The sequence below is a fragment of the Panicum virgatum genome, chromosome 7K (genome assembly GCF_016808335.1).
Source record: "Panicum virgatum strain AP13 chromosome 7K, P.virgatum_v5, whole genome shotgun sequence".
In the NCBI taxonomy this organism is placed as follows: Eukaryota; Viridiplantae; Streptophyta; class Magnoliopsida; order Poales; family Poaceae; genus Panicum; species Panicum virgatum.
The window spans coordinates 50,479,822-50,494,520 of record NC_053142.1 but is presented as its reverse complement, the minus strand read 5'-3'; the positions used below and the strand labels follow the sequence as shown (position 1 = coordinate 50,494,520).

Below are 14,699 nucleotides of genomic sequence, written 5' to 3'. Positions count from 1 at the left end.
TTAAATATAGCTCCGTGCTCTGAGCAGGTATTATTCTGCTGCAACAAAATGTAAGAACATGAAAGGTTCTTTTGATAGTACATTAGTGTTCTTAAGCGTATACAATCAGATGTTCAATTACTCTGCCAAATTCCCTGCATACTGGAACGTCGTTTATTCAGCTTCATGAGTTCCACAAGCAAAGATTAAAACTGAAAAAAAGTATTCCAAACAATTATGCTTTGTAGTAAACACACAAACTCCAAACTAAGCATTCCGAGCTGCATGAGACTTCCAGAGGTTGTTCCATTCCACCATGGCATCAGCTGCTTTGGTGAAGATTGCATTCTTTGGTCCTAGTTTCTCCCGGACAATGCTGGCTAGCTCCTTGACACAATCCTCAACAGTAACAGCAGTCCTTGATAGTTTGAGTGATTGGAAGAATGGAAGAACATCATCCATGATTTTAACCCCTTCCCAGTCTTTCAAGCTCTCCAGTGCTTTACCTGCTTCTGCATCACTTCTCATCACATAAGGCAGTCCAGTCTTCACACCATACCCTAAGCTGTCGCACACTACTTTAGCACACAAGCCATTCCACACATCTTCAAGGGTATCCCATCTGTGCTTCCCTTCGTTGCGTAGCCGGAGGCCTGGGAAAATAGCAGGCCCCAACGCCTCACGGTTAAATGCAACATTTATCCCACTCACAGGCAGCATTGCACCAAGAGGAACTGTCATTACAGCATCCACATAGGTTGTGTTCCGCTGATTTCTCTTCACAACATGAGTCATCGGGTCATAGTCAGCGTTATGCAGCCACAAACCACATGATAGCATGCATTCAACCCCCTCACGCAGGCTGAATGGGTAACCACGGACAAAATCAGCACCTTTCCGGTATGGATCATAAAGCGTGTTGAAAAAGAAAGGTGTGGCAGGTGTCTTCAAATTGGCCATGTGCTGTGCAACAGCATCAACAGTGGACCCAACAGTGTCCTTCGCTGGGAGGCAATTGTCATCGATTGAAATCACATACTTCTTCCGTGAGACAAGATACCCAAAGTAACGGCATGAGTGACCAGAGAAGTTGATGGACGTGGCGCCAAGCACTCCATCAATATCTGACTTTGTGTAAACCTTGAGATCAATGCCAGTGGGGATTTGAAGATTCTGTGTCATGTCTGGATCTTTGACAACAATGACGTGGAAACGAGAGAAAAATGGCCGCCATGCTTCAAAGAAGGTGGTCAGATTGGGCTGGAGTGCTGCAATCACAATGTCAACCTCACTGTCTTGAATTACCGAAGACATCTTCTCAGGTAAGGTAATCAAAATGATCTAAGCACCAACAGGCCTAGAACCTCTCGGAACACCCTGCAAACAAGTAGATTGTTGTGTCAAAACAAAAGCTGCTGTGGCATGACAACCGAATCAGCAAGGGTAATATGATAACAAACACACTTGTGGGAAGCACTGGTACGAGTGGTTGCTTAATGTTTAGCAATTGAACGGCCAAGATGATTTCCTCACAGCCGGTTGCCAGAAACAACTTCAGAACTTTCTCGGTCAGCTTACCAGCACTCAGGGTTCTCTGCCATCAAAATGCAGGAACGATAAGCAAATGCATTCACAACTGTGCAAAAACTAACACAAGGGAGCATCACTCCACCCACTTCTGGGATATCTCAAATTCTTGACAGAGAAATGATCTCACCTCCATCATAACTAGAAATGATAATGATTCCAAAATTACAAGTGTCTAATTACAGAAACAAGATTACAGCACTAGTACTTTCCAAATTGTGTCTCGTCATGACTGACATTAAGGCATCCGCTACTCTTTCCCCACCACCACAGTCAATAATTTTCAACCATTTCATGACTTGTAAAGGTAACATTAGCAAGATGAATGCAGTATCCAACACTGGACAAAACAATCAGAATTGATCACACATCACCGCTTTGACTACTTTTACCAAAGGCGCGAGACCCAGAACAGTATACGCGAACCCTTGCCCCACAGTTCAACTAAGTTGTATCAACCTTGGAAACCAGAACGGATCGGGCAGCATAACCGCTAAACGAGCCTACAGACCATGCCCAACATGATCGAATCGAACCAGAACTAATTCTCAGCACGAGCAACGGATCCTAAAGGGGCGGAGGGCGGTGCGGGGTACCTACACGGAAGAGGTCGATGACGAGGTGGTCGGGGAGGTGGGAGATGTCGGCGATGTGGGCGATGCGGAGGAGCGCCGAGTCGAGGGTGAGGGAGAGCAGCGAGGGCGGTCGCATCGGCCCAGATCTGGATCTCGCGCCCCTCTTTTATAGCCCCCTCCGCGGGAAGCAAAGGCGCCTCCCCCTCGCGGCCGTGCCACGCCACGTTGCCTCGGTCCTCCCCGCTCCCCCCGCTTCGAGTTGCGTTTGCCGGCAGGGCAAAGCGCAAGCGCGGAGCCGGAGCCAACGAGGAGCGCGACCCACGCACCAATCGGCGACTTTTCACGGTGCTTTTTTCGCAGTACCCCCTCGCTTTTCTCCGGTTTTCTGCCTGGCCCCCTTGTCTTTTTTTTTTGTTTGAAGGAGCCTGGCCCCCTTGTCGCTTTGCTTTGTCGCGGGGAAAAAGCGAAAGCCGGAAGCGGCTAATCACTAAGGACGAGGAGGATGGTGCCGGACCGGGCCGGCGGAATCGTGCGCGCCACACACACTCGATGATGATCTGCGAACGGCCCACGTCAAGTGCTGTGTGGCAGGCCCGGCCCGCACCATACCTCGAGGCATAGCTCTATCAGCCTCACACCGTCGTCCTCGGCGCCTCGCCCGTTCCGCGCGCCGCCGAACCCGCCGCCTCCTCCAGCCTCCGTCCGCACCGGAGCTCGCCAGTCAGCCACACCGGCACGGCGGATCCCGCGGGAACCTCTCCTTCGTGGTCTTCGCCGCCGTGCGCCCCCCTCCCCGGTCCCTTCTGGTGGTGGATTGAGGGCGGGGCGGAGATCCGTCCGGGCTTGGGTTGATCTCTCGTTGGTAAGGAACCCTAAGCTTGCTCGGGTCGATTCTTCTGGGAGCGAATTTGTTCCTGCGATATGTTTCAAATGCTGTGACCCATCGAATCTGAATATTCCCTTATCCTCATCAGTTACCAGCGGATTTTCGCTTCTGCATAATTCAGCGCTTATCTAAACCATGCATCGTTTACTTTAATTTGGTTTGATTAGGCTCTTCCTCGTACGCACGTTCGATCCCAGTCGACGCCATAGAAATTCTGAAGGTGCGGGTGCAACTTCTTCTTGCAGAAGCCTAACCCCCATGCCCCTCGCTACGCCCACCCGTGTGATACCGCCGTGACGCGTCATCCATAGTAGAAGGCCATGTTGTCAAGGTTAGCTCTTCAGCTCTTAATATCCTGTGGAGGTTGCATAACATTTCTATGCTTGTTAGTGTGTTGCCCTGGTGCAGTTTGTCCAATGCTGAAGCATATATTGCTTTCATGTTTACTCCCAGGTTTGCTCACATAGGGAAGAGCAGAAAACTTGCTCAAACCTTATTGGTTGCCTCAAAACCCAATACTGGTAGTGGGCAAAGCATTGGTTCAAGCTTTGCATTTGGTTTGGGTTATTCCGGCAGGGCTTTTTTGCATGGGAGGGTTCATAATGGTCCAAGCACTTCGTACATTCTTGGAAGGGCAAATGGGAGCTCACACTGGAGCACTGGTGTGAGAAAGTTCTCAGTTCTTTCGTCTTGTAGCCAGAATGCATATCAGAGCCAACTTGCTTGGAAGCGACTCGTGGAAATGGGTTCTCGTGCACCAAAAGCATCTCCATTTCTGAGTAGGGTTGCTTGTGCCATTAGCTTGGCTGTGAGTAGATCTAATTTAGCTCCTTATCTCTTCGCTTTCATAGCGGGAGAGGTAATGCTAGCTCAGAAGACATCAGCAGATGGTGAGTACTACCCAATACGTGAGCGAGCTCAGGATGGCCGTATTTACGTCACCTCTTTAATATATTCGGCAGTAGAGATGGTTATTATAATCTTCAGATCAATATATTTGGCATTGCTGTTCACTCCGAGCATACTGATGGCACCATTTGCAGAGACTCTTGGCAGCAAGTATAGAAAAACATGGCTTCGACTTGTCCATCGTACTTTGGAGTTGGCAGGTCCTGCATTTATCAAATGGGGCCAATGGGCTGCAACACGCCCTGATCTATTTGCAAGTGACCTATGCACTGAGTTGTCAAAACTTCACACAAAAGCACCAGCTCACAGCTTTAAGTATACCAAGAAAACTGTTGAGAAAGCTTTTGGTCGGAAGCTATCTGACATTTTTGAGAATTTTGAAGAGAACCCTGTTGCATCTGGAAGTGTTGCTCAAGTGCATAGAGCTGTTTTACGATTATCGTATCCCAAGCAGTCAAAGCGTGTAACAGTTGCAGTAAAAGTAAGGCATCCTGGTGTAGGAGACTCGATACGGAGGGATTTCAGTATCATCAATGCAGTAGCGAAAATTTCTAGATATATCCCTACATTAAATTGGTTGCGTCTGGATGAGAGTGTGCAACAGTTTGCTGTCTTCATGATGTCTCAAGTTGACCTTGCAAGGGAAGCTGCTCATTTGAGCCGGTTTATCTACAACTTCAGAAGGTGGAAGGATGTATCTTTCCCAAGACCTCTTTATCCACTTGTTCATCCTGCTGTTTTGGTTGAGACCTACGAGCATGGGGAGAGTGTTTCACATTATGTCGATGACCTTGAGGGACATGATCGAATTAAAAGTGCTCTGGCCCATATTGGCACTCACGCGCTCTTGAAAATGCTACTGGTAATGTATTATTAGCCATCTCGCAGTATCCGCATTCAATATATATGATTACCTAATTAGAACAACTGAAGAAATTAAAACTATGTGAAACATGGGTTATATTTATGTTTTTAAGGGACTTCCATATTCTATTTATGCATCAACATGACACTCTTTGCTGCTTTGATCTGGAAAATAACTGCTACTATAAGAGATTATGATTGTGCTGGACTCAGATTATGGGACCTACCAATCGAAATTTCTCCCTAAACATATCTTCTGTAGCATAGTTACGCATAGGCACTAACTTTCAGAGCTTGTGTTTACAGCTAACATTCTTGGTGACTTTTGTGTCAAACAGGTTGATAATTTCGTCCATGCAGACATGCATCCTGGAAATATTTTGGTCCGTGTTGTACAACCAAAAAACTCAAATAACACCCTTATAAAGTCAAGGCCACATGTAGTCTTCCTTGATGTGGGAATGACAGCTGAACTTTCAAGTAATGACCGTGTGAATTTACTTGAGTTTTTCAAGGCTGTTGCTCGCCGAGATGGTCGTACAGCTGCAGAAAGTACTTTAAAGTTGTCAAAACAGCAGAATTGCCCAAATCCAAAAGCTTTTATTGAGGTAATATGTCGCTACCTTAAAAGTCTTTTAGTTGGTGATCAAAACTTAGATTTTATTGTTGAGAGTATTATCTCTCTCCTTTTCCTTGATAAAGCAGGCTATGCTACTGTAATAGGTGGTCAATAGGATGTCCCTTCAATTTTGGCAGAATGTATTTGTGAGAGTAAAGATGCCAGCAGAAACCATGGATCATAAATTTTCTCTGAATTTTATATGTCTCTAGCACTTGGTTGTTGCCAATTTTTGGTGCTCCCTCTGCTTTGCTGCGTGTTCTTCTTCTTACAGAGCGCTGTTGTTTGTGGAGAATGAAGTGTGTAGTTGCATTTTGTCCACGCTCAGCTCCTTATTTAATGTTCTGAAAGAGGTTCAGTGGTTACAGTATTACCATTTAATGGCGAACTTTTGTTCCAATCTCATTAGCTATAGGATCATATATTTGGTGTCTCCTTGAGCTGTTTGTATGATGTGAATATTCTCATTGCAAACGAAGGTTTATTATCAAAGGACCTGGTGTTATAAAACCTGAGACCGAGAAATATATAAAAAGAGTTGATTCATTGATTTTTTATGCTATATGAACATGTGGTAATATTTGATGCAAGCACATTTGGTCTGGTTTGTTGCGTTATGCTGCCATGGAAATTTTGTTCTCCGGTTCTCCCCCTTAAAGTTTGCGAATAAATATCATCATACTTAGATGCCTACATGCATCACAACTCAATGATGGATTGTTGGTTACTCTTTCCTTTTCTTTTAGCAATTCTCATCAGCAACCGGTATCACTTTTCTTTTGCTCAATGGCAATTGCTAATGGTAGTTTTTTTATTAATGTATTTGCATGGTTGCAATTGCTGAGAATTCTTAATTTATGCAACAGGAAGTTGAGCGATCATTCTCTTTTTGGGGCACTGCTGACGGTGATGCTGTCCACCCAGCAGAGTGTATGCACCAGCTTCTTGAGCAAGTTCGACGTCACAAAGTGAACATCGATGGCAATGTTTGCACTGTCATGGTGACTACATTAGTACTTGAGGTAACTTGCACACTTCTTTTCACTTCACAATTTTACTCTCAGAATACTTTTTTCTGTTTTGGAGAGCTTTAAGCTGAATTAACCATATTTGTGTTGCTGTAACCTTTTAATTGTTTTGGGGATTTTGACTCTTAGACATCTTCCTGCTGTGTATTGTGTAATATCCAGCTAAGATATTTCTTCATTTGTAAGTAGATAGGGTTCCACGATGTACCTGTGTGCTTACATTCCTGCCTAGTATTTGTGTATTACAGCTTTGTTTCCTGAAGCGCAATAATACCCTGTATTGGCATTCCTTTTCCATTGGTGATAATTGAATTCTTTTCACCTTTTTACAGGGCTGGCAACGCAAGTTGGACCCAGATTACAATGTAATGAAGACACTACAGACTCTACTTTTTAAAGAAGACTGGGCAAAGTCTCTTCAATACACGATCCAAGGGCTCATGGCACCTTAGGAGATCTACACTGCCATCCTCTCGAAAGTTTTGATCTGGTTTGTGTTCGGCTGGAGGATGCTCTGCTCTCACCATTACATTTTGTTTCTTTTCCATTTCATCTACTCTTAGATCATACAGTTCTGTACCCGTCCTGGCCTGTGCTGCTAAAGCAGCCTTGATAAGTAATAATTGCAGCATTGTTTTGAAGATACCAGAGCACTATGCTGTAGATTGCATTGCCCTGGATTGGGTCCTTTTTTGCTCCTCCCAAGTCCCAACACTTATGTTAATAGCTCTTAGATGATGTAGCAAAAGGTGTTTTATTCAGGCGATCTTTTTGTAACTGGGGAGACTACGAGGGAATGATAGATTTCTTATGTACACACAGTCACACAGAGATACTGTTAATTGTTTGAAGAATCCTACGTCTCATCTGACAGTTTCCTGGATCAACGTCCATAACAAAGCAGCCCGGTTTTCTTTTGCCTGTATGAAGAGTTCCCGAGATTGAAATGTGAATGTGTTATCTGGTAAGTATCTCGTCGACTTCATTTCCAGGCAATTTGAAATCGCCTGTCGCTCCTATTATGAAGGAACGAAGCCTGCCTTGATGCTATCAGGGTTGTACTAACATGGAAGCGTGTACGCATCGAGAGTCGAGACTTTGCACACCACAATGATGCTTTTGCTTCGTGTGTGCCTTTTCCAAGTCTGAATATAGTTGCAGACTCTAACCACTGCATGGCGGCTGCACAAGGTGACTGGGACAGCAGCTCAAGTCCCACTAACCTCCAGAATTTCTGAACTACTGCCCGAGTCAACTAATTAATGCGCAGAGGATGCAGGAGAGGAAAGCACACGATATTCATCAGTTCAGGTCAGGGTTCCCGAACTGTGTGATACACACCTGCCTGAAGACCCTGCGACCATTCGAGCATCCTTCCCAGCCTGCCTTGACCAGGTCTCCGTGGCGAGCAGGCGCATGTCAACCCCGTCCCCTTCGAAATCACGGCGAGGCCAACCGCAGACCACACCATCGTGTGATCCCTACGAGCTGGAACATGCCACAAGTTCCAGGTAGCTTTCCCGGTTTCCGTCCCAGCAGGACGAGCCGGACGAGCCTGACCAAGCGTTCCATTCCATTCCATTCCATCATCATGGGGTTGCAGACTCATCCCTGAATTCCCCTCACTTCGCTCTCGCGAGGGGATTGAGTAGAGCTGTCGTGGCCGCCTTGGCGGGCAGCAAATCCAATCAGCAGGTTTCAAAAAAAAAATCCAATCAGGGGATGGATGGATGGCGAGTCAAAAGCGGAGGAGGACAAGCCGGGCGGGGAGGGGAGGGGGACAGAGATCGCGGCGCAGGTGGCATGTCGCCGTATGCACGAGCGCCAGCCGGGTATCCGTCGGTCGGTCGCCACCCGCGGCTGCCCCACCACGTGCCCGCGTCGCCAGCTGCTCGCCCCGCCCGCTGCCCACCCCCACGCCGGCCGCACACCCGCACGAGCGCGCACGGCCGGCGTCACCAAATCCGTTGGAAAACGCAGGGCCCGGCCCGGCGGCCGGCGCGCCAACCGCGCTTGCTTCTCGCGATGGTGCGCGGATGGTGCCGTCGTGGCAGCGCCCTGTGCAAGTGCAACCACAACGTCTCAACCACCACCCCGCCGGCACCGGATGGCGCGCGGTGCATGAACCACCGTGCATGCCGTCGCCACAGTAACATGGGACTATGACCACCTACCTGCGTCGTACAGTGCAGGGCAACCCCCCAGGCACAGGTCTCTCGGCGTTGCACGCGGCTCCGGCGGAAGCCACCAGGCAATGCAATTATTGTGCCGGCGCCGCGCGCGTACGCTTTTCGTGGCGCCGCGCCGGGCCGGGGGTGCGCCGCCCGGCCGATACGGCCGGGAAAGTATTGGTACAGGAGGAGGGGGGAGTCGTGGGCCGGAATGATGGCGCTAGCGGCGTGGTGCGCGAGCCGGCCGCGGGCCGGGGGTGGTGGTTGGTGCCGTGTCGCGCGGGAGGCGTGGCAGCCACATGCCGCGGCCCGCGGACTCCCCGGCCGCCTTGCCGCGTCGCTGTCCGGAGAACGACCGTGTGCCGCGCGCTCGCGGACGTCCCGCTGGCCTCTCTCATCTCGCTCCGTCGTCGTCATCCCGCGGGGCCGGGCCGCGCGGGCGCGAGCGTGAAAGCGTCGTCGCCCCCGGCAACAGAGCGCGCGATCGATCGATCGATCTACGGTAATAATTATTATTGGTCGCTGAATTGTTGGGATAGAAGCTGGAGAGTGAGGTTTGGAGTGTGGAACAGAGCAAATGCAGACAAAGCTGTGTACTATCGATCTGGCGGCGGCAATTGGGTGGGTGACTTCATCTCCAGCACGTATGATGCCAAGGTGAGCTCCGCCTCCGGCCGATCCTTCCATGGAGTGTGGCTGGATAACTCTGAATCTCTCTTGGTTGCGCCGCGCGCGATAACAGACGGACCTGATCGATCAGCGTCTCGCATCGTGCAGTAGTCATGCCCGCCGGCGCCGCTGCTGCTGCCCGGCCTCTACAACACGGCAATGTCGCTCGCCGCGCCGCCTGTTGCCAGTTGGCTGGGTCCTTCCAAACAGTGGTCGTCCTGTTGCTAGGGGTGGTAAATGGCTCAACATTTTGAACTAGAAAATCTAAAGACCGGGCTTTAATTTTATACAATTTTGAGTTAAAAAATTTAAGAGTTTTGTTGAGCTATGAAGAGGTCACTAGAGCCATGGCCCATTACGTACCACCACTACCTGTTGCACGCTACAGCTGCAGGTATGATGCCATCACGCCCATGCCGCGCCGCTTCTCGCCCTCTCGCTCTCACCGCCGGCCCCGACCCAGGCGCATGCATGCGGCCAAAGCCAAAGCGCCATGCGCGCCAGACGGATGAGCTCGCGCGCTGTCCGCCGCACGGTTTGTTGGCCGCAACCCACCGCTCCCGGCGCCGGCACTCCCAGACGCGGCCGGCCGGCGGCGCCGCGCCGTGATCATTATGTAGCTTAGCCGCACCCAGGACGCAACGCACATGTAATGCTCTCCGATCCAATCCCCATGTCTCTACCAGCAGCTGCCAAGACTAATGGGAGGCAGAATTTTCATCGAAGGCCAGCTGATCGATCGAATTGGGCAATTGGCTACCGTATGTCTCCATCCAGGCTTTGCCTTTCCATGCTAAAATTTCTCGCACGATCAACCTTGCTCATCACTAGCAGCTACTCCCTCCGTTCCAAATTATAAATCATTCTAAGAATCTTAGAGAGTCAAAATTTTCAAATTTGATCAAATTTATATGACAAGATAATAATATTTATAATACCAATTAAGTATCATTAGATTTTTTGTTAGCTATATTTTTATAGTGCATCTATTTGATGTCATAAATCTTTATATTTTTCTCTATAATTTTAGTTAAACTTTGAGATGGTTTGAGTCTTCAAAATTCTTAGAGTGACTTATAATTTGGAACGGAGGGAGTAGGAGCTAGAGCGGCTTGCGTTCGCGGCAGTTGCAGTTGCAGCGCTTCGTCACACATGAACGCGTGTCATGTACAAACGGTTGCAGGAGACGTGTGCCGAGAGGCATCACCATGTCTATCATCAAAGCTCACGGATCGATGGGCCGATCAATTCTTGCCATTACGCTTATGCCGAATTATTAGCAAGCATAATGACAAGCACTATTGACCTAGTAGCTAATAATCAGAGAGAGGACCTCTCTGGCCTATCTAGTCGTAGCTAGCTAGACTGCTAGAGATTCAGTTGTACAGTACAGTGTCGTCCAAAGCTAGTGGATGCAACAGTAGACACATATATAGCCGCCGCATCGACGTCTCATCGATCGATCCGATCCCTGAGCAGCGCACATCCATTCCTTAAAAACATCCTGCTGCGCTGCAAGACGACGGCCGGCTGGGCTCGGATCTTGGCTGGCTACAGCTCCGTGACCATGACACTCAGCTCATAGTATCTGCCACATCTCCCTCCAAATGCCTGCTGCCTGCCTGCCGAACGAGTCCGGCCGGAGCACAAGTAGCGGTTACCTGTTGGTCCCCCCTGAATTCCTGATTGGCGATTGCAAGCTAGATCCTCTAGCTGCTGGCACCTAATGAGCCGGCACACGCAGGCTATAGCTAATAATTTAAAATATGTAATAAACTAATAAAAATTGATATATATAATTATATATAGGCAACGTTATCTATATATATGTTAAAAAGTGGCGTGTTGCTAGCTAGCTTGATTATTCATGATGCTAGCTGGTCGATCCTTTCATGAAAGGGATGAAGTGTCTTGTAAGGCATGCTACGTATACGCGTGCGTGGCAGCATCACGGATTTAATACGCGCTGGCAAAGCTATTCATCAGGTGTAACCTCCATGATACCGAGACACTGTTCCTTTGCTTAGCTATGGATCAAGGTATATAGGAATCCAGAATCAGCGTTTGATTACCCCCCCCCCCCCCCCCATTAGCAAGCTAGCAATGCAAGCGCATGTTACGAACATGAGAGTTTGATTGCCCTTTCAAATGGACAAACTAAAAAACATCAACGTGTCTCATGGTATGACACTAGCTAGCTGAAAAGGACTAAATAAAAGTAAGGCCCCTCTTGCCCTCCTCCATGGCTTTTCCATGTTTCTCGTCGATTGATCAATTGTCTACAGTCTACCACTACTTTGCGTGGTGCATGCATGTGGGTTAAGGCCCCTTTAGGGGACCAAATCAGTGAGAATATTATGATACGTGAACAAAGAAGTCCTCTGTTAGTCTGTTTGTACTCGCCAGTCCCCATCCTTCCCTATTCCGGGCTTCCGGCTTCTTGGAACCTTCTAATAATCTACTAATTCTACTGCTAACCGCTTCATAAACAAGCAGGCAATTTGTTCATCGGTCTATCGTGCTTGGATAAGGCCCATGTCTGAACTTCTTGTATATCAACTGAATTGACTAGTTATTGTTATTGTGCTGATTATTAATAGCTTATACGACTTATACTTTGAAACAATTAACTAGGTTCATAATAACTAGCTAGATAGGTTCATGAACTTGCTGTTTCTGAATTTCATCTAGTGGTTGAAAAATAAATGTGACTTTAATGCAGCACCCCTTTTGCACTATATCTAGTACCTGTCTCATGTGTGTCTAGTTTCTGGCATGTGCATTATATATTGGCCGTGTTTGGATCGGTCTAGGAGAATTATAGAAACAGTGCACATATATTTTTCGAGAGGAGAATCTCGCATGCATAGAGTACTAAATGAAGTCTATTTGCGAAACCTCTTTAAGGATGGGTGTAACTTTTCGCGACGAATCTAATGACGGTAATTAATCGATGATTAGCTACATTGATGCTACAGTAACTGTCCTCTAATCACGCTGTCAAAGACCTCATTAGATTCTTCAGAGTTCCTAGCGCAAGGGTTCTGGAGTTGGTTTTATAAACCAACTTTGTTTGACACTGTAATTAGCGGTCAAAGTCGATAAAAATCCTAGCCCAAACTTTCCTAGTCCAAACCAAATGGGGTCATTGCAATGAGATACTAGTAGTGAAGTTGGCATGCTTCCATGCATGCATGCCAGCTAGCATTACTGCATAACTTTCATCTTCTTACATGCATGCAGCGAGCTAGCTGCTAGCCTAAGTACTACTACACGGTGTTTGACACATCCGCAGCCACATTGCACTACACGAAGATATAAACATTTTTTTGTTGTCAAAGAACAACAAAACTTTACAATCCAAGGGTATATGACATTGACATAACCCAAATAAAGCTAGAAATATATTTCCTTATTTGACCATACATGTGTGCACGCTTCCATGTGAGAAAAGATAAAGGACGCCAATTTTACACGGATCCGCAAAAGAATAATGTAAACCAGCAAGATATGGTTATGAAACATAAGCTGTCACTGCTAGAAAATCTCTCATTAGTACCGGTCGGGAACCCCGGTTTGTACCGGTTTCCCAATCGGTACCGCTCCTCCGGTACTAAGTGCACGCGTACTTAGTACCGGTCAGCTGGCCCGGTACTAAACGGCCTGTTTAGTACCGGTTGGTAACACCAATCGGTACTAAACTGCTGGCCACGCCAGCAGCTAGACCGAGCAGTTTAATACCAGTTGGTAATACCAACCGGTACTAAACGATTTTTTTTCTTTTTGATGCTTTATATTTGTTCTCTTTTCCTTTAAATTCCAATTAATTAGTATTAGTAGTCGCACTCGCAGCGGTTTGTGTATTCGTACTCGTACTCGTATCTAGAATTCGTATTTGTATATGGAGCAAAGCAAATAAAAAAATTATATACATACATGGATAAAAGACAATAATATTTACAAGTATGAATTCTCATACGTTTTTCCGACAAATTCTTCAATAATTCTAATCATCTGCATCATCATCGGCACCGGCATCCTTCTTGCGGCTTTTGTTGAGTTTATCAGCTCGAGCCACACTTATCATTGGATCGGAATGAAATTCACCTTTTGCATTTATCACCTCATCCAACAGGAATCCACAGAGTGCTTCTTGAATTGCCCTGATTCTTTCCGGTTCGATGAGGTTCTCTTTCATACTCCAAATCTGTCAACAACAAATAAACACCAATAGTTTAATTTAGTACATGCACGGAATTAGATACAAGAAATTGTTACTAATGTTATACGTACTTCGAAGTTTTTTTGTGTCACCCTCTTGGTATCTCTGCAAAAAAGTGCATGTGCTCACATACGTAGTATCCGCAGAGGTTGGTTCCTTGGTTCTGTCTCAAACACTATATACATATATACATGTTATGAAATATTCATGCTGTTTGAATAAATGAAAGTAGATGTGTGATATTCGTACCGGCTTGTTATGGTTGAATTCAAGCTCAGTCGGTGTTGACGCGACTCCTAATTGTGTTTTGAGGAACCGAGACCATGCCCTTTACATGGTGTCTACGAGATTTTGATATAATTCTGGTGGCTTATTCAAGGAGTCCCACACAGTAACTCGGGACCGATCGATTTCGATCACAAGTAGGATCCAGTGGAAACTATTGATACATACATATGGATACAAGAAATGTTAGATATATACACTTATTGGCTAGTTGAAGTGACTCAAAAAGTGAAAGGACTCACTTGAAGTTGTATGGCAACAGAATGAATGTGCGATCGTGCTGCCCTTCCAAGGACATTACTAAATTATTTTCGGTCCGATTAGGATATTGACGTACACACACCTCATGTATAACATTCGGATCTATGAAGCCAACGTTGTAAATCCCGCTCTTCCGGCATTCTTGTATTTTCATCCTGCACGATTACAAATAAAAGGAGGGAATGAGAAATCTAAACGACTTAGTAGAGCTAGAGTATACAATTGACAGAAAACACTTAAATAGACCATACACTGACGAGGGACTTGTCTAGGGCGTCTTGATGGAATAGAAACAAAAAATGGTCAAAATCAATCCAAATGTCATCCATTCCCCGATAGAAATGGGTATGTTTAATTCGAGCAGCTAGCATTATATACCCCTCTGCACATGCTTTCAAGTACCACTGATGTAACTCACGCATTCTTGTTGGTAGGGTGTCAATCAACTCTGGCCACATCAGAGGTTCCCCCAGTACAAATGGCTTTCTTCCTGCCCCTTGGTGAACCGGGATTTTTTCCTGACCTAGGAGCTGAGCTTTTGTGAGGTTCGTTTCCTTGACAAACTCAGCAGTAGCTTCATCCTCTTTTGAAAGCACTACTAGAGGGGGTACGCTTTGTTTGGGTTGTTCGCCGAGCTGGGGGAC

The 14,699-nt window shown here is 46.8% G+C and overlaps 2 protein-coding genes across 4 annotated transcripts; one reads left to right on the top strand and one right to left on the bottom strand.

Moving 5' to 3' along the window:
- Positions 1-49: 49 nt before the first annotated feature.
- LOC120642060 (probable inactive UDP-arabinopyranose mutase 2) lies at positions 50-2,483 on the bottom strand. Of its 3 annotated transcripts, none has more exons than XM_039918446.1 (3): positions 2,163-2,429; positions 1,444-1,573; positions 50-1,356 (listed from the first exon to the last, which is right to left on the bottom strand). In XM_039918446.1, exon 3 carries the CDS (start codon positions 1,291-1,293, stop codon positions 247-249), a length of 1,047 nt encoding a protein of 348 aa, XP_039774380.1. In that variant the 5' UTR covers positions 1,294-1,356; positions 1,444-1,573; positions 2,163-2,429; the 3' UTR covers positions 50-246. The 3 variants fall into 3 exon arrangements, with proteins under 3 accessions (XP_039774380.1, XP_039774379.1, XP_039774381.1); XM_039918445.1 differs by having other exon boundaries at positions 2,167-2,422; XM_039918447.1 differs by lacking the exon at positions 1,444-1,573 and having other exon boundaries at positions 2,167-2,483.
- Positions 2,484-2,742: 259 nt separating this feature from the next.
- On the top strand, positions 2,743-7,334 carry LOC120642059 (probable serine/threonine-protein kinase abkC). The gene is made up of 6 exons (XM_039918444.1): positions 2,743-3,003; positions 3,195-3,358; positions 3,481-4,798; positions 5,139-5,408; positions 6,286-6,441; positions 6,780-7,334. Exons 2-6 carry the CDS (start codon positions 3,348-3,350, stop codon positions 6,897-6,899), a joined length of 1,875 nt encoding a protein of 624 aa, XP_039774378.1. The 5' UTR covers positions 2,743-3,003; positions 3,195-3,347; the 3' UTR covers positions 6,900-7,334.
- Positions 7,335-14,699: the final 7,365 nt, after the last annotated feature.